General features: G+C 34.5%; 1 protein-coding gene across 1 annotated transcript; it reads right to left on the bottom strand.

Moving 5' to 3' along the window:
• Positions 1-997: 997 nt before the first annotated feature.
• Positions 998-19016, bottom strand: LOC18601550 (Pentatricopeptide repeat (PPR) superfamily protein). Its single transcript, XM_018119302.2, is given in 12 exon segments — positions 998-1280; positions 1282-1952; positions 1954-2412; positions 2414-2520; positions 2523-3155; positions 3158-3418; positions 5571-5685; positions 5688-5871; positions 17971-18061; positions 18064-18671; positions 18673-18836; positions 18838-19016. Coding segments are annotated over 12 exon segments (3741 nt in total). The 5' UTR covers positions 19003-19016.
• Between the last annotated feature and the right edge of the window lie 244 nt (positions 19017-19260).

Raw genomic sequence — 19260 nt, 5'->3', positions numbered from 1 at the left:
TTCACTGTCATCCAAGTGAAACGGTTATTCTATTCAAAGTGGTTGTTCTACTTGTATTAGTTATTCTATATGGAGTAATACTTTACTTTTTCTAATTGTTCTGCTTTAAGTAATACTTGAAGTAGCGCTTCACTTGTTCTGCGTGAAGTAGCGCTTCACTTGTTCTGCGTGAAGTAACGCTTCACTTGTTCTAGTTATTCTACGTGAAGTAACACTTCACTTGTTCTGGTTGTTCTCTATATAATATTATGTTGTAACATAATTCTTTAGAGTAACAATATTAACCAAAATCTAGTATCTACAATATGCAGAATTGATGCTTTGTTGGGTCATAGGAAAAACCAAACTCCACCCCATGATGTGAGTTTATTTTACCTATAATCAATGCAAAACACGTCAAAGAAATTACTGATGATGGAAGCTTTGTTAACTGTTCCCACCACCACATATCAGTTAGAAACACCCAAGACGTGATACTCAAGGTGGTTAAAAACGTGGTCAAATGTGAGAGCTTCATTGGGACTTCCTTTTACTTATAGGTAGATATTAAGTTAGCCCAACTATAGTTAACTTTACAAGATCAATCCAAGAAAAGGATGACCATGGTCTTTTTCTCTTTGGCCTTGTTACTTTAAACCCAAAACCAGATAACTCTCCAATAACATACGACTAAAGAAACTTTACCAGTTAAATACTCCTTTTTAATGTCAAAACTGTAAATGATTGGATAAGACTAAATAGGAATCACAAATGCTTTATGATGCACATTGAAGAAGAATTGAGCACAGGCAAGGTAAAATGAAACATCTATAGGAATCTCATTTTTGTTTTCTTTTTCCCATTGAGTATAGTTCAAAATTTTAAGGTGTATACATATAGACAAGTTAAAGATAACTAAACCAGCATACATTGAGTATGCAAAAGTACAAACCTTTCATTTAAATTGTACAAAAAGATCCATTTGTTAACTTACAAGTCCAATCTTTATATTGCTGCCTTATTGTTGTCCGGTCTCGAAATGATTTTTCCAAGTAAATCCACTTATAGAGAGAAACCTTGATAGAAAACCCCAGCTGTTGTTCTTATTGTCTTTAAAATTGCTTAAATTGCTTATAAGAGACTAGTGTGTGTTAAATTCCTGCTTATAATTGCTTTGTTGCATCATTTGCATTAGCTCTGATGCTTTCTTGAGATTATTTTTAGAGTGATACCTATTGATTACAGAGGTGTACATCTCTCCGGTTGGAGTTTGTCCTAATTGAGCCCTAGAAATCAGTAGTTTCTGCTTCCACAGTACATCCATCTTGGAAACTTTAACGGACAAACATGTCTCATGTATTGATACTTGGCTTAAGATCCCAATTCAGCATCTCATAATGGAAGTCCATAGCTCGGGTCAATTTATTGCATGCACAAAAACCATGGATAATAGAATCATAACTGGTGGAATCTGGAAGATTTCCCCTCTTCAACATTATGTTTAGAAAATCAACTGCCTTGTTCAGTCTCTCATAAAAACAAAACTGCTTAATCAGATTATCATAATTGATTGTATTTAGTAAAAGACTTTTATCTAACATTCTTCCCAAAAAACTTTCTACTTTTTTAGGATTACCATGAGACGGGAGGCTTCCAGCAATTCTGTATTGAAGAAATGAACCATGAAGCTAGCCTCTTGATTCCATTTCTTGACTTAACTCCAAAGCTTTTTCAAGATCCCCAATATCACACAAGTGGCTTGTTACTATTCTTAAGCTGCGATTACTTAGCTTAAGTCCCTTGGAAATCATAGTAAACAAATAGTGCACAGAACTTGACATCTCTTTGCACTTGGAAAATCCATACACAAAAAAGTCATAAGTGGCTTCATTAGGTAGCAATTCCTTCCCTTGCAATTCATTTAAAACTTTATTCACAGCCAAAATATTTCCAACTAAGAGAAGATAGAATAAAAAGAATATTATAAATTATTAGGCTGTCAGATTGGCTTTGTCCTAGCATAAACTCCTTCAGGCTTAATACGGAGAACTACCTTCCAACAGAAAACATTAAGCACACTCAACTACCATAACTAGAGATTGAAAGGCATATATTTTTCCTTATCATGACACCAAGTAACTCTTCAAATAATCTCAAATTGTTAGCTTGGCAACACCCTTGAACCAGCATACCATAAATATTAGCATTTACAAACAAACCCTCTGATGACATATCTTGAAACAGAAGTCTTGCTTCTCTAAGCTTCCCTTTCATACAAAATCCTTTAAGTAAAGCACTCTGGACAGAAGAAAATGTAGATTGCTCTCTCAAACTAATCTTTCCCATTGTGATAGCCTCTTCAAATTTGTCAGCTCTAAACAAGGGAGGAATTAGTGTCAAAGAAACATCTAGGAATGGGACTAACTCCTCAGCCTAACATAATGTCCAAAACTCTAATGGCACTTGAATTTTTTTTCTCAGCACATGGCCCTCTTACAAGTTGGCTATAAGCCATATGATTCAAAATCCAACCTTCCTTGGAAGTTTTTCTACCTTCACATGTGCAATGCTTGTAAAACCAGAGATGCACAGATTCTCGAGGAAGATATGGAAAACTTTTAACTTTGATTGAGGGTAAGAGACCAGCATGCCTTCAAAAAGTTTCAGTGCCTCTTTCAGCATGTCCTAATGATAGAGACATTTGAAAAGAGCATCGCAATCCTCCAATGCTAAGAACCACTTGCTATTTCGAGCAACATTCCAGAACCCATGAAGGTCACTCAAGATTCCTTTCTTAAATAATCCTTTAAGTACAGCAGTGTAAGTCTCACTGTTGACTATTAAGTCCTTTTGAAGCATTTGACAAAATAAACTTATCCCATTGTAAGCTAATCCTATTTAGCAGAATGCTTGGACGAGCATATTTAGCGTCTCTCGATCCAACTGATTCACGAACTTGGGCATTTTTTCAAAAAGATTGGCACCTGCCTTGCTATGAGAATGGGAGGCACCAAGCCCCTTCAAAAATGCTATAAAGATAGAAATAGACAGTTCTTGTCCCTATAGAATCATTTCATTTACAAACCCCAATGCATTTACAAAATTTCTAGAACTACATTCATTCATTATAAGAGAATTAAAATCAAGTCTTATAGAATCCTTAAGAACCTTGCTTACTTTTTCTCATACTCACCCACGTCTGTATCCAAATAGAGTCCATTTCCAAGATCATCGAAAAATTCTACGATGGGAAATCCCACATTGTTTTCCCTTCTCAACTTTACAGCTAATGGATCAAGTCCCAACACTACAAATGCTTTGGAAAGTGGATCCTCTAAGGAAGAAAGTTCAATGAAACCATTTTTAACCATTTGGAAAACTGTTTTTTTGGCTTCATCAAACCGTCTTGCTTTACAATACTAGGCTAAAATCACTTTATGTTGGATTTAGATCTTAGTGAATTGATGTGATTGTGTAAATCATGAATTTCAAAAAAATTTCTTTCATAAAAGAAGCAAGCAATACAATTTCACAAGCGGAAATACACATCATTCTTATTGTAAGTAACATAATCACATTCTAAAAATATAAAAATCTATTAAGTAAGAAAAAAACATACTTTTTATTTTGAGATTCTTATTTTGGACACTACTAAACCAATGAATGATTTCTCGATCAAACAAGTTTATTACTTATTTTTCAAGAATGCTTTCAACTTGAACCTTGAGTAGACAAGGTGTGGAATGCAAGATTACAAGATGACAATTGATTTTGTCTCTCTTTTCTTTTAAAAATTAAAGGCTATTTTCTTTCAAAAAAATTCAATCAAGAATGGGAGAGAGAAAGAAAGATTCGGCAAAGTTTTGGAGGAGGAGGAGAGAAGTGACGGCTGAAACATTTTCAAGAAAAAGTATGTACGTTTGTTTTCTTCTAATCTCTTCTCTTTTTATTAAAACTCTTGCCTCAAAGGTTTAATCAAAATCAAATACCTTTGAATCAATCTTGACCATCCATTTAGAGTTACGGATGCATCGAACATGCTCCATAATTATCAAAATTAAAATTAAAGAATAATAATTTAATTTTTTAATTATCATTTAGAATTCTTGATAAAATAAAACTTCTTATTAAATAATAACTCTTATTTTATTATTTTTCATATTTATTTAAAAAGAATTAATAATAAATAAAAGAGTGATAGTCAAATATGGAGTCTCCTTTTATCTACATGGATGTCTAGATTCATTTTGCAATAATCCTCTTAGCATTATCTTAATTTAAGACAACTCTTATATTTAATTAAGATAAAAATATTTTATCTTGTTTAAATTGAGACAAATATGTTTTCTTGTCTAAGTAAGACAAAAAATATTTTTCTTGTCTTAAATTAAGAGAAACATATTTTCTTATATAAATTAAGACCAAACATGTTTCGTGTTTAAATTAAGATAAACATGTTAAAGCTGTCATTTTTGTACACAATTTAATTAATCAAATTAAAACATGTATTTCAACTTAAACAAGTTGAATTCTATGAAGCTAAGTGGGGAATCTATTTAGATATAGATATTCTAAGTTTCAATAAACTTAGTATTAGTTATAATCTCATTAAAAATAATTTAAGCTTATTAACCATGAAATTACTCTACCATAGATTCATGGTTGCACTCTTGGATTAACTATAATTACAAGAAACAATTCAATACTTGATATTAATTATTAGTTGTCCAATTACAAACCTTATATTGTGAACTCTCATAACCATCCAATGACAAAAGGTGAAACTACCATTTTTCCCTTTATGTCAATTTTGTCCTTTAGTCTCAAATGTCATCCAATTAGTAATTCAATACTCTAGATCTAATCTTTTGAGTATCTAGATGTGATAAGTAGCTAATTCATCAATCCACTGAGTTTAGATTAATCACCAATCATCCTAAAATCACTAGAAGTGGTGTTAATGCTATGAATTCTATTATTTGGATATATGTTCCCAGATGTTTATCTCGATTATAATCCCAAAATACAAAGTCTAAATTAACGCTTTATGATGATCATGCTCATGGTAAATCAAAGATTATAAGGAGATTAAACATAAGTCCAATATCCATCAGGATTTCGGATTCACTATAAGCAAATGTATAAATGTAAGATTAAGTTTTAAGTAACGGTTAAACTTAAATTTGATTCTCACATGATTCTAGTTCATGTTATAGTGTCATTACTCAAAGTCAACCATTTCGATGATTGGAGCCTCATCATTCCCTTTAAGTGAATTACATTAATTTCGTTGGAAGTAATCTGGACACTACAGCCTTAACATAATAAAGTGATCAACTTTATTATATGGTTGTGAACAATTTTTATATTCAATTAAAATGTATGTCTCCTATGTATGACTCTTCATGCAAATGTATTTTAATATCTTAATAGAATCACGGTATCTTAATAACTAGATAATGAATGCTTACTTAAAACAAACTTTTCGCCTTATTATCAAAGTGTGCTTTCATTACAAATTTAATGAAATTAAGCATGAGAATATACTTGCTTTCCAAGGCACCATATTTTCAAAATTCCTAACACTTTATAAGTCCATAAATTTAGACTTGTGCCCCCATCCACCACTTCTTCAAGAATATCTTGGGCAAGCTTTCACATGCCCTTTTTAAACACCCCACTAATAAGAGCATTATAAGTCCATATATATCAGGTCTTAAACCTCTTGACAAAATCTAAGACGGATAAACAAAGGCACTTTGTAAATCCCTTTCATAGCAACTCCAACTAATTAGGATTCCAAAGGTTATTTTATTAGGCCTGAAACCCAAAAGATCCAATTCCTACAAGAATAAATTTGCTCTTTCTACACCAAAATTGCTGCAAAGATTAGGGGCATTTTTAAAATAACCCTTAAAGATACGATGTTTTAAAAAATAGCCCTCTTTATAATTTTAAATATTTTTAACCAAGTTTGACAAAATTACCTTTAATGAAATTACAAGCCATATACAAAAACATGTTACACGCCATGGTTAGGTTGTTACACGCTATGTTGAAAAAAATAACTGTTATTACACACCATGTATAAAAATATATTACACACCATGGTTAGGTTGTTACACGCCATGTTGAAAAAAAATATTGTTGTTACATGCCACATACAAAAACATGTTACACGTCATGGTTAAAAAAGGTTGTTACACGTAATATTGAAAAAAAAATACTATTGTTACTGTAAAGCTTGACCTTATAAAATGCTTGTCATGACATACATGTGATGATAGCATGATTGCATGCTAGGAGAGTCCCGAAAAATTTATAAAAGTAGGTATTGTACTTAGAGGTACAACAAAGTTGATTTAAGCCTCGAACTAGATCAAATAGGAGTTTTAAGGTGAGATTAAGAGCTTCACAGTCCATGGATGACTCAAAATGGTAATTCGGAGTTTGAGAATCAATTTGGAGTCAAACCGAAATTTTCACTATCTAGGGGCAAAATGGTCATTTGCCACTTAGGGACAAAATGAAAATTTTTAGAAAAGATTTTTTTTGCCCCATTTGACTTATTGGAGTATGATTTGAGTATTGGAGTATGATTTAAGGTTGAGAAGTGAAAAAAAATTATGATCTCGGTATTTTTTAGAGCATAGGGGTAAAATGGTAATTTTACCATTCTAGGGGCAAAATTATAATTTTACACACCCGACACTAGTCCAGCTCATGGATTTTACCCAATGTTATCATGGATAATTGAAGGGATTTATATGGTGGATAGAGAAAGCTTAATAGTTAAGAAATAAAAATGGGCCAATGAAATGGTGACACATGGCATGTTAATATCCATTTATTTTTTTTAGCTTTAAAATCAGCAAAAGTCAGCCTATTTTCTTCATTATGGTCGGCCAAAGCATGAAGTGAAGAAGAACAAAGAAAGAACAAAACCTAGGTGGGAAAATTGAAGAAAAAGTGTTGGATTTCAAGGGATTAAGCTAATAAAGGTAAAATTTTGTGATTTTATCTTGTGATTTACACTACCCATGCTTTCTTTTTCATTTTTCATGCTTAGAACTCAAGTTTTCATGGTGAATTCATCGCTGACCAAATGGGTATGGAGAGAGAATGAAGTTGGATTGATTTGATTCTAAGTTATGTTACTGTTTTTAGTTAGTTTAGCATATTTAGAAACAAAACAACAAGAAAAAAATTCATTTTCTCTCATTACCTAGAAGAGGCAGAATTTTCTAGGGAGAATATTGAGGCTGAAATTGATGATATTTCATGATATTTTGGTGATATTTAATGATTGGTGAGGCTAGAAATTTAATGGGAAAATTTTGGCATGAAAATATGAATTTTTACCTAATGTATAGACATGTGTGATTTATGGTTCGGACTGATAAATTGAATCACATTCACAGTCATTGAGGTATTTTAAGTATAATTGGAGTGTAGAAAGTGAAAGAAATCGATTGGGAGTTAAATTGGAGGTTTTAGCCAATTACACCGAGAATAGTACGAATTAGGTCGAATACCGTATTTAAACGGCTATTTAGACATTTTTGCATTCCATATCATGCATTAGTAGTCTAAATTAGTTTAATTTCTATTTAATACCAATGTAGTAAGTTTCTCGATTTTGTACTATATCTAGATGGTGAATCCTCCGATAAAGGCAAGAAAATTGTACCCGAGGATCGGTAGTCAGAGTACTCTAGAAATTCGACTCCCGAAATAGTGAGTAACCTTACCATCATTTTAATTATCTAAAGTATGTTTTTAATCGATTTTGGTGAAATTTTATGAAAATGAGTTTAAAGGGTAAATTTTTGTGTTTTACAAATAGAATGTGTTTACATGAAAAGATTTTTATAAATTGTCTTGAAATTGAATAACGATTTTGAAAATAGAGTAATTGGAGACCACCGGTATGTTGCAAATTTATGATTGGAAATTGATGGTTTATGTTATATTATTATTGTGTTGGCATGATTGGCTTGGTTGTGTTTTATGAATTGTATGAATTGTTTTATTTTATCCTTACAGGCTGGGTAGTAAAATATTAGCTCTGTCATGCTGTCAAAATTTTATTGTATGGTGGGTTTAGCTTGCTGCAGTAGGCGGATTCTGTGGACCAGCCTATTAGAGGGGCACGGAATCCGGATATAAATATATATATGTACGTCGGTCGGAGAGGCGCGTAGGGTATCTCCTGAGGTATGGACAGAGTTCACGTCATGCCGAACCACCTCATGATAATGAACTTCGCTAACGCCAAGGAATGGCTGTGTTTTTCAAACTAAAAATATGCTTTGTGTATACGAACTTTTTAACAGCCTTGGCGGATTCGATTAAATGCCTCAGCCAAGGTATCCCCGAGAATGATTTTGGCAGGAGCCAAGCTTTTAAGATACTCATAAGCCATTTTGAATATTTAAATGAAATGAATATTTATGATATGAAATACATATTGAGATGAAATATTTTAATTGTCTCATTTTACTCGACTTTAGATATTTCGGATGATATTTGTTTACTCACTGGGATTATAAAATCTCACCACTCTCTTTTCCACCCATTTTAGGTTTAGATTAGGCTGTAGATAGCTGAGTTCATCGAGGACTACCCTTGGATTTGCATTCCTTCAAACTGTAGGTTCACAGTCCTCTTTACTTTTGGTTATTCGGGAGCCCACTAGTCATTGTAAATTAAATTAAATACTCTGATTTACTGTATTACAGTATGTATGAATTTACTTTGCTTTTACGCTACAAAAATTATCTACATATAACTCTGAAAATAATGTTTAATAAGAAAATAGAATATTTTACTTAATATTTATTTTATTTTTTTATTATATCCAAATAATCATAATTTCGTTTTAAACGAATGTTTTGGACATCTAAATTTATTTTTGATTTTGAAATATGTATTCTGCATTTATATACTACATTATTGATTGGTTTCGAAATTTTTAGAAAAATAACGAAAATACCCTTGTGAGATGAAAATTAATATTTTATTTGTTTTAAGTTGAAAACAGCTTAAAATCTTTTAGAACACGATATTTGACAATGGTTGCTCACAAGGGAAATGAGAAACTGATATTAAACCCTTACGGGATTTCGGGTTGACATTTCGGGTAATGAGTGTCTATCGGAACACTGCAGCAGTTGTCACGGGCTCGAAGGGAGTACCGGGTCGTGACAATTCGATTGGTATTAGAGCATTTGGTTTTAAAGATCAGAGTTTTAAGTTTTAAAGTTGTTTTAAAAATTTACAATGTCTATGTGGTCCCGGGTTAAGTTAGGTTAGGTTGAATAGAATGCATGCATCTGCATATAAAGTCTAAGGTTTATTAAATTTGCCTTGTTTCCTTGTATAATTGCCATGCCTCCTCGACGCGAATGCCCACCTCTCACTAGATTGGTTGGAAGGGAAAGAGGTCGTTCCCAACGTCGTCAGCTAGATGCAGTAGAGGAGGATTTGACTGCATCCACCATTCGGGCAGCACTTGTTGCTGAGCAGGCCGAGACTTCTCTACATCCTCCACATCCTCCGCCACCTACTGGTACTCCTGTCATGTCTCCTGAGGAAGTTCAGGCATTGACAACTTTTTTTACCGCTATTGCTGGCTAGGCTCAAGCTGGTCAAGCCCCTCCTATAGTACCACCAGTTGCTCCTTCAGTACCACCACCCCACCTCCTGTTCCACCACTAGTGCCAGATGTCTCTATTGCTAAGAAGTGGAAGGAAGCTAGGCAACTTGGTTGTGTTTCTTTTACGGGTGAGTTAGATCCAATCGTGGCCAAAGATTGGATTAATCAGGTTTCGGAGACGTTCTCTGATATGAGGTTGGATGATGACCTGAAATTGATGGTGGCCACGAGATTATTAGAGAAGAGAGCTCGCACATGGTGGAATTCAATAAAATCCTGTTCCACTACTCCTTTGATCTGGTTAGACTTCCTAAGAGAATTTGATAGTCAGTATTTTACTTATTTCCATCAAAAAGAAAAGAAAAGAGAATTTCTGAGTTTGAAACAAGAGAATTTAACTGTATAAGACTACGAAGCTTGTTTTAACGAGTTGATGTTATATGTGGTAGATCTGGTGAAATCTGAGCAAGATCAGGCCAATTATTTCGAGGAAGGGCTCCGTAATGAGATTAGAGAGCGGATGACAGTGACTAGTAGGGAGCCACATAAGGAGGTCGTACAGATGGCTCTACGGGCTGAGAAGCTCGCAATTAAGAATAGGAGGATTCAGACCGAGTTTGCAAAAAGGAAAAATTCGAGTGTATCTTCCAATCAGCCACCAAAAAGGGGCAAAGACTCATCTGCTTCAGGGAGCACTACTTCTGTTTCAGTGACATCTCCTCGACCTCTATTTTCATAGACACAGCAGAGGCCTCAAAGATTCAGTAGATTTGTGATGACTACTTCTTGAAAAAGTTATGGAGGTTTTGATAGATGCAGGAGATGTGGGAAGAATCATGTTGGGCCGTGTAGGGGACAGTACGATGTTATCATTGTGATCAGCCGGGCCACATTAAGAGTGCGTGCCCACAGCTAAGACGGGTTATTGCAACTGCTCCATCTCCACCAACTTGTACGGATATGCAGAGGAGAGATCCTTCTAGGTTACTACCGAGGCAGGGAGTGGCCATACAGTCTGGTGTAGAGAGTAACACCCTGGCATATCCACCTTCGAGAAAATAGACTCGTACTTCGACAAGAGTTTTCACTATGACGGAATATGAGGCACAAGTTTGACCTGAAGCAGTGACAGGTATCATGTATTTATTTGATAAAGACGCTTATGTTTTGATAGATTTTGGTTCAGATAGGTCATATGTGAGTATGGCATTTGCATCAATTGCTGATAGAAACCTGTCACCATTAGAGGAAAAAATTGTAGTTCACACCCATTTAAGAGAAAAGCTAGTTAGAAATAGTTGTTATAGAGATTGTGGAGTAATGGTTGGTGAGAAAGAATTTAGGGGTGACTTGATTCCTGTAGAGATCCAAGATTTTGATTTGATATTGGGTATAAACTGATTAACTGCACATCGGGTGAATGTAGATTGTTTTAGAAAAGAGGTTGTTCTTCAGAATTCGGAGGGAGCAGAGAATGTTTTTGCAAGGAAACGTCGAGTATTACCGTCTTGTGTAATCTCGACCATTAAAGCTTTAAAATTAGTGCAGAAAGGGTATTCGACTTATTTGGCTCACGTGATTAATATTTCAAAGGGGGAACCTAAATTAGAGAATGTCCTAATAGTAAGTGAGTTTTCTGATGTATTTCTTGATGAGTTACCGAGACTACCTCCTGATCGAGAGCTTGAGTTCTCTATTGATTTACTTTCGGGTACTGCACCTATTTCTATCCCTCTATATAGAATGGCTCCGGCAGAGTTGGAGGAACTGAAAGTCCAGTTGCAAGATTTGGTGGATAAAGGTTTCATTCGCCCTAGCATTTCTCCTTGAGGAGCACCAGTCCTATTTGTAAAGAAGAATGATGGTACTCTTCGATTGTATATCGATTACCGTCAGTTGAACCAAGTGACCATCAAGAATAAATACCCTCTACCTCGGATCAATGATCTTTTTGATCAATTACGAGGTGCTATGGTGTTTTCAAAGATTGATTTGAGGTCTGGGTATTATCAGTTGAAGATTAAGGAGCAGGATGTACCCAAGATTGCTTTTAGGACGCGTTATGGGCATTATGATTTTCTGGTGATGTCGTTTGGTTTGACTAATGCGGCGTCAGCTTTTATGGATCTTATGAACAGGGTGTTCCATCCATATTTAGATAAGTATGTGATAGTGTTCATAGATGACATCCTGGTTTATTCGAAGAATGATGATGAACATGCTGCCCATTTACGCATTGTGTTGCAAACTTTGCTCGAGAAACAACTCTATGCCAAGTTCTCTAAATGTGAGTTATGGTTAAAGGAAGTGGTTTTCTTGGGACATGTGGTGTCTGGAGCTGGAATTTATGTCAATCCCAAAAAGATTGAGGCAATCTTACAATGGGAGCAACCGAGAACGGTAATTGAGATTCGCAGTTTCCTTGGCTTAGCCAGCTATTATCGGAGATTTGTTCAGGGATTTTCTTTGATAGCAGCTCCTCTAACTTGTTTGACTCGTAAAAGAGTTAAGTTTGAGTGGGATGATGTTTGTGAGAATCGATTTCAGGAGCTAAAGAACCGATTGACCTCCGCTCTCGTTTTAACACTTCTTGTTAATGGAAAAGAATTTGTGGTATACAGTGATGCATCTAAGTTGAGATTAGGGTGTGTATTAATGTAGGATGAGAAAGTAATAGCTTATGCTTCCTGGCAGTTGAAGAAGCATGAGACGAATTACCCTACTCATGACCTGGAGTTGGCAGCAGTAGTATTCGCATTGAAGATTTGGAGACATTATTTATATGGTGAGCGTTGTCGGATTTTTACTGATCATAAGAGTTTGAAATATTTGCTCACCCAAAAAGAACTTAATTTGAGACAAAGACGGTGGCTAGAGTTGATTAAAGATTACGACTTGGTGATTGATTATCATCCGAGGAAGGCAAATGTTGTAGCGGATGCTTTAAGTCGTAAATCCTCATATTCATTAGCTATACTTCGGAGTTCTTATTTTTCGATGTTACTTGAGATGAAGTCTCTAGAGATCCAGTTGAATAATGGTGAGGATGGAACCCTACTTGCTAGTTTCATTGTGAGACCTTTATTGTTGAAACAAATTAGAAAATTGCAGAAAGCTGATGATTGGTTGAAACAGGAAGTTCAAAAGCTACAGAATGGAGAAACTAGTGAGTTTAGACTCAGTGATGATAGTACCTTGATGCTTAGAGACCGAATTTATGTCCCTAAAGATGATCAGTTGAGACGAGCTATTTTGGAGAAAGCTCATTCTTTCGCCTATGCTTTACATCTTGGAAACACCAAGATGTATCGGACTATTAAAGAAAGTTATTGGTGGTCGGGTATGAAACGAGACATAGCAGAGTTTGTAGCAAAATGTCTCACATGCTAACAGATTAAGGCGAAACATCAAAAACCTTCAGGTACTCTTCAACCTTTACCGATTCCTGAATGGAAGTGGGAACACGTGACTATGGACTTTGTATTAGGTTTGCCGCGGACACAAAGTGGGAAGGATGCTATTTGGGTGATTGTTGATAGATTGACTAAGTCCGCCCATTTCTTGGCTATCCATAGCATGTATTCTATTGAGAAACTGGCGAAACTTTATATAGATGAGATTGTGAGATTACATTGAGTTCCAGTTTCTATTGTGTCAGATCGAAACCCCCGATTTACTTCTCGATTTTGGCCTAAATTTCAAGAAGTTCTCGAAACTAAATTGTGATTTAGTACTGCCTTTCATTCGCAAACTGATGGTCAATCTGAAAGGACTATTCAGACCTTGGAGGATATGTTACGGGCTTGTATCATTGACTTTATTGGGAGTTGGGACAGACACTTGCCATTGGTGGAGTTCGCGTATAATAATAGTTTTCAGTCTAGTATTGGGATGGCTCCATACGAGGCTTTGTATGGAAGGAAGTGTCGAACTCCACTATGTTGGGATGAAGTGGGTGAGAGGAAATTGTTTAATGTGGAATTGATTGATTTGACAAATGACAAGGTCAAGGTTCTCCGAAAGCGGTTAAAGACAGCTCAAGATAGGCAGAAGAATTATTCTAATAGACGAAGGAAAGATTTAGAGTTTGAAGTTGACGATAAAGTTTTTCTTAAGGTTTCTCCTTGGAAAGGTAATAATTTGAAAATTCCAAGTATTAAATCTTATTTGATTATACTATTGTGATAATTTGTGGTATTTATTGGATAATGAAATGTGTGATTTGATTCACAAAGAGGGAAAAGCTCAATTCGAGATACATTGAACCCTTTCGTATCATTGAAAGGATTGGGCCAGTGGCTCATAGACTTGAATTACCCCCGGAGTTAGATCGGATTCATAATGTCTTCCATGTCTTGATGTTGAAAAAGTATGTTCCTGATCCCTCTCACATTCTAGAGACACCCTCCATTGAGTTGCATGAAGATTTGAAGTTCGAGATGTAGCCTATACGTATTCTAGATCGAAAGGATCGAGTGCTAAGGAACAAGAGTATTCCAATGGTGAAAGTATTATGGAAAAATGCTCGAATGGAAGAGATGACATGGGAAGTCGAGCGCTAGATGAGAAACCAATATCCACATCTTTTCTTGGAATCTGGTAAGTGAAATTTTGAGGTCAAAATTTTATTTTAAGGGGGGTAGTGCTGTAAAGCCTAACCTTATAAAATGCTTGTCATGACATACATATGATGATAGCATGATTGCATGCTAGGAGAGTCTAGAAAAATTTACAATAGTAGGTATTGTACCTATAGGTACAACAAAGTTGATTTAAGCCTCGAACTAGATCAAATAGGAATTTTAAGGTGAGATTAAGAGCTTCACAGTCCATGGATGACACAAAATGGTACTTCGGAGTTTGAGAATCAATTTGGAGTCAAACTGAAAATTTCACTATCCAGGGGTAAAATGGTCATTTGCCACCTAGGGACAAAATGAAAATTTTTAGAAAAGATTTTTTTTTGCCCCATTTGATTTATTGGAGTATGATTTGAGGATGAGAAGTGAAAAAAAATTGTGATCCCAGTATTTTTCAGAGCATAGGGGTAAAATGGTAATTTTGTCATTCCAGGGGCAAAATTATAATTTTACACACTCGACACTTGTCCAGCACATGGATTTTACCCAATGTTATCATGGATAATTGAAGGGATTTATATGGTGGAGAGAGAAAGCTTAATAGTTAAGAAATAAAAATGGGCTAATGAAATAGTGACACATGGCATGTTAATATTAATTTATTTTTTTTAGCTCTAAAATCAGCAAAAATCAGCCTATTTTCTTCATTATGGCTGGCCAAAGCATGAAGTGAAGAAGAACAAAGAAAGAACAAAACCTAAGTGGGAAAATTGAAGAAAAAGTGTGGGATTTCAAGGGATTAAGCTAATAAAGGTAAAATTTTGTGATTTTACCTTGTGATTTACACTACCCATGCTTTCTTTTTCATTTTCCATGCTTAGAACTCAAGTTTTCATGGTGAATTCATGGCTGACCAAATGGGTATGGAGAGAGAATGAAGTTGGATTGATTTGATTCTAAGTTATGTTAGTGTTTTTAGTTAGTTTAGCATATTTAGAAACTAAACAACAAGAAAAAAATTCATTTTCTCCCATTACCAAGAAGAGGCTGAATTTTCTAGGGAGAATATTGAGGCTGAAATTGATGATATTTCATGATATTTTGGTAATATTTAATGATTGTTGAGGCTAGAAATTTAATGGGAAATTTTGGCATGAAAATATGAATTTTTACCTAATGTATGACATGTGTGATTTATGGTTCGGACTGATAAATTGAATCATATTCACAGTCATTGAGGTATTTTAAGTATAATTGGAGTGTAGAAAGTAAAAGAAATAGATTTGGAGTTAAATTGGAGGTTTTAGCCAATTACACCGAGAATAGTACGAATTAGGTCGAATACCGTATTTAAACGGCTATTCGGACATTTTTGCATTCCATATCATGCATTAGTAGTCTAAATTAGTTTAATTTCGATTTAGTACCAATGTAGTAAGTTTCTCGATTTTGTACTATGTCTAGGTGGTGAATCCTCCGATAAAGGTAAGGAAATAGTACTCGAGGATCGGTAGTCAGAGTACTCTAGAAATTCGACTCCCGAAATAGTGAGTAACCTTACCATCATTTTAATGATTTAAAGTATGTTTTTAATCGGTTTTGGTGAAATTTTATGAAAATGAGTTTAAATGGTAAATTTTTGTATTTTACAAACAGAATGTGTTTACATGAAAAGATTTTTATAAATTGTCTTGAAATTGAATAACGATTTTGAAAATAGAGTAATTGGAGACCACCGGTATGTTGCAAATTTATGATTGGAAATTGATGGCTTATGTTATATTATTATTGTGTTGGCATGACTGGCTGAGTTGTGTTTTATGAATTGTTTTATTTTACCCTTGCAGGCTGGGTAGTAAAATATTAGCCCTGTCATGGTGTTAAAATTTTATTGTATGGTGGGTTTAGCTTGCTACAGTAGGCGAATTCTGTAGACCAGCCTATTAGAGGAGCACAGAATCCGGATATATATATATGTACCTCGGTCGGAGAGGCGCGTAGGGTATCTCCTGAGGTATGGATAGAGTTCACGTCACACCGAACCACCTCGTGATGATGAACTCTGCTAACACCAAGGAATGGCTGTGTTTTTCAAACTAAAAATATGTTTACGTGTATACGAACTTTTTAACAGCCTTGGTAGACTCGATTAAATGCCTCGACCAAGGTATCCCCGAGAATGATTTTGGCAGGAACCAAGCTTTTAAGATACTCATAAGCCATGTTGAATATTTAAATGAAATGAATATTTATGTTATGAAATACATATTGAGATGAAATATTTTAATTGTCTCTTTTTACTTTACTTTAGATATTTCAGATGATGTTTGTTTGCTCACTAGGATTATAAAATCTCACCACTCTCCTTTCCACCCATTTCAGGTTCAGATTAGACTGTAGATAGCTGAGTTCATCGAGGACTACCCTTGGATTTGCATTCCTTCAAACTGTAAGTTCACAGTCCTCTTTACTTTTGGTTATTCGGGGGCCCACTGGTCATTGTAAATTAAATTAAATGCTCTGGTTTACTGTATTACAGTATGTATGAATTTACTTTGATTTTACGCTACAAAAATTATCTACATATAACTCTGAAAATATTGTTTAATAAGAAAATAGAATATTTTGCTTAATATTTATTTTATTTTGTTATTATATCCAAATAATCTTAATTTCGTTTTAAATGAATGTTTTAGACATCTAAATTTTTTTTTGATTTTGAAATATGTGTTTTGCACTTATATACTACATTATTGGCTAGTTTAGAAATTTTTGGAAAAATGACCAAAATACCCCTGTGAGACGAAAATTAATATTTTATTTGTTTTAAGTTGGAAACAGCTTAAAATCTTTTAAAACACGATATTTGACAATGGTTGCTCACAAGGGAAATGAGAAACTGATATTAAAGCCTTGCGGGGTTTCGGGTTGACATTTCGATTAATGAGTGTCTACCGGGGCACCGCGACGGTTGTCACGGGCTCGAGGGGAGTACCGGGTCGTGACAGTTACGCGTCATATTGAAAAATATTGTTGTTACACGCTATATTCAAAAACATTTTATTACACTTTAATGCCTAAAATGTTGTTGTTACTTATGAACCAAAACTTCAAATCCTCTCCAACTCTCTTCATTTCTTTTTTGTTTTTTTTTTTTTGACAATTTGGCACCAATTAAAGTGTTTTTAACATGTTTTCATAAATCAAAACATGATTTTTTTTTATCTAAAACACCTATTTTAACTAAAAATCGAAAAAAATTTCTTTGAAAACCTAAGTTTATAAATTTCAAAATTTTGAGTTTATTGGTGTCTAGGTTTTGAATCGATCCAATTAAAAGCTATATCAAACATCTGTGATCATTTCTACTATTTTAATTTTATCCAAAATACCTAAAAATTAAAATTTTCAAATAACCACCCACCTAAGCACATCAAAACCATCGTTTGGTGTCTTGAAAGTGCAAGAAAGATAAATTTGAAAGCATGGGAGAGAGAAATCGGGAGCATAGCAGACGAATACCGAAGAGAGAAATTGATAAAATTAGAGATAGTGGGATGGTGAGAGAGAGAAATCGGAAGCACAATGGGGAGAAATTGTGATAAATGGTTTAATTTATTTGAAATAGTTTCAAATGTATTTTTATCAAGTTATGACTAAATATGACTAAAAATAATTAAATTTATGGTGATAGCTATTTTTCAGATACCCTTATCAAGGAAGGTTATTCCTTAGAATTTCCTCCAAAGATTATATATGATCTTATTGCCAACAATGATATCTGGTACACACTTTAATTCAACCAAAAACCTCAGCAAATCTTCAAAATCTTTCTTCTCACTAATCCACAAGCAATCTCATTAATAACTAAACTGCTAGGCTTGAATCGCAATAAAACCTTCGTAAATAGATTTCTCGCTTCCTGAACCCTTCCATCGTCACAAAGTAATCTTATAACATTCTGAAAAGCAGGCATCTCCTTATCACTCCAATGGACATCCAGTTCCACCATGTCCAAGTAAACTTGGAATGCTAATTGAGTTTGCCTCCTCTCAATTAAAACATCAATCAAAGCATGGTAACATGACAATGATCGGACTAATTGTTGCCCTCTCATTTTATCAGAAACCAAAATGGCACTTTCTAGATCACCAACACCAACATACCCTTCAATTAAACTACAGAAAATTCCATGACTATCCAACAAAATTCCTTCCCTCTCCACCTCCAAAACCAACAATTCAACTTCTTTAAACATACTTGCTTGGATAAGCATTGACGCCATAACTTCACTTGACCTTGGCAGACGCTTAAAACCCTCAACTTTTTCACTACCCGACTTGACAATTTCCCATATCATGCCCATCTTTCTAACCCCAAAAGAAAACTTCCCACTCTCAAACTCAAAACCCAGTCATACTTCAAGCACATCTTCAGGTTTCAACACAGAAACTCCTAAATTTTCTGGCAGTTCAAGGTATTATATCAAATATATCCAAAAGAAGTTCTGTAAGTGAAACATTGCTAAAAATCTTACCTTTATTGTCAAAAACTTGTGGACACCCCAAAATTATAGATTTTGCAATACCAGAACAGTCAATGGAAGATAAATTAATCAATCTGGGTTTCTTTTATTCGGTCAAAAACAGAAGTAAAGTTGTGCTTTGCAGGGAGACGAGAGAGTAAGAACGATACCTTATTGAGGTGTGGCTTGTTGGGGTTGGAAATGGAGAGAGTTTGAAAGATGTGGTTGAAGAGAAGGGTGAATCTTGTTCTTGCTTTCATTTGTTAATGGCTACATTGCCTGAAAAACCAGTTGGGAATGGAGAGATTGAGGTCAATTTTTGCGGGGGTTTCCCGGTTAAAAACGACATGTCCTTTTACTGGTTCGGAAACGGGAGTGAAATTGTTGTGCAAATATATATTGAGTATACAAAGTTAAGTAAAATCTCGAAAACTTAAACCTACATTGGTCTTCAGCTTTTTATACACATAAATATTAACATTTATATGAGTAAACGACATAATTAATTATTATTATAT

The sequence above is a fragment of the Theobroma cacao genome, chromosome 4 (assembly GCF_053813885.1).
Source record: "Theobroma cacao isolate CCN51 chromosome 4, ASM5381388v1, whole genome shotgun sequence".
NCBI lineage: Eukaryota > Viridiplantae > Streptophyta > Magnoliopsida > Malvales > Malvaceae > Theobroma > Theobroma cacao.
This window is presented reverse-complemented; position numbering and strand designations above follow the sequence as displayed.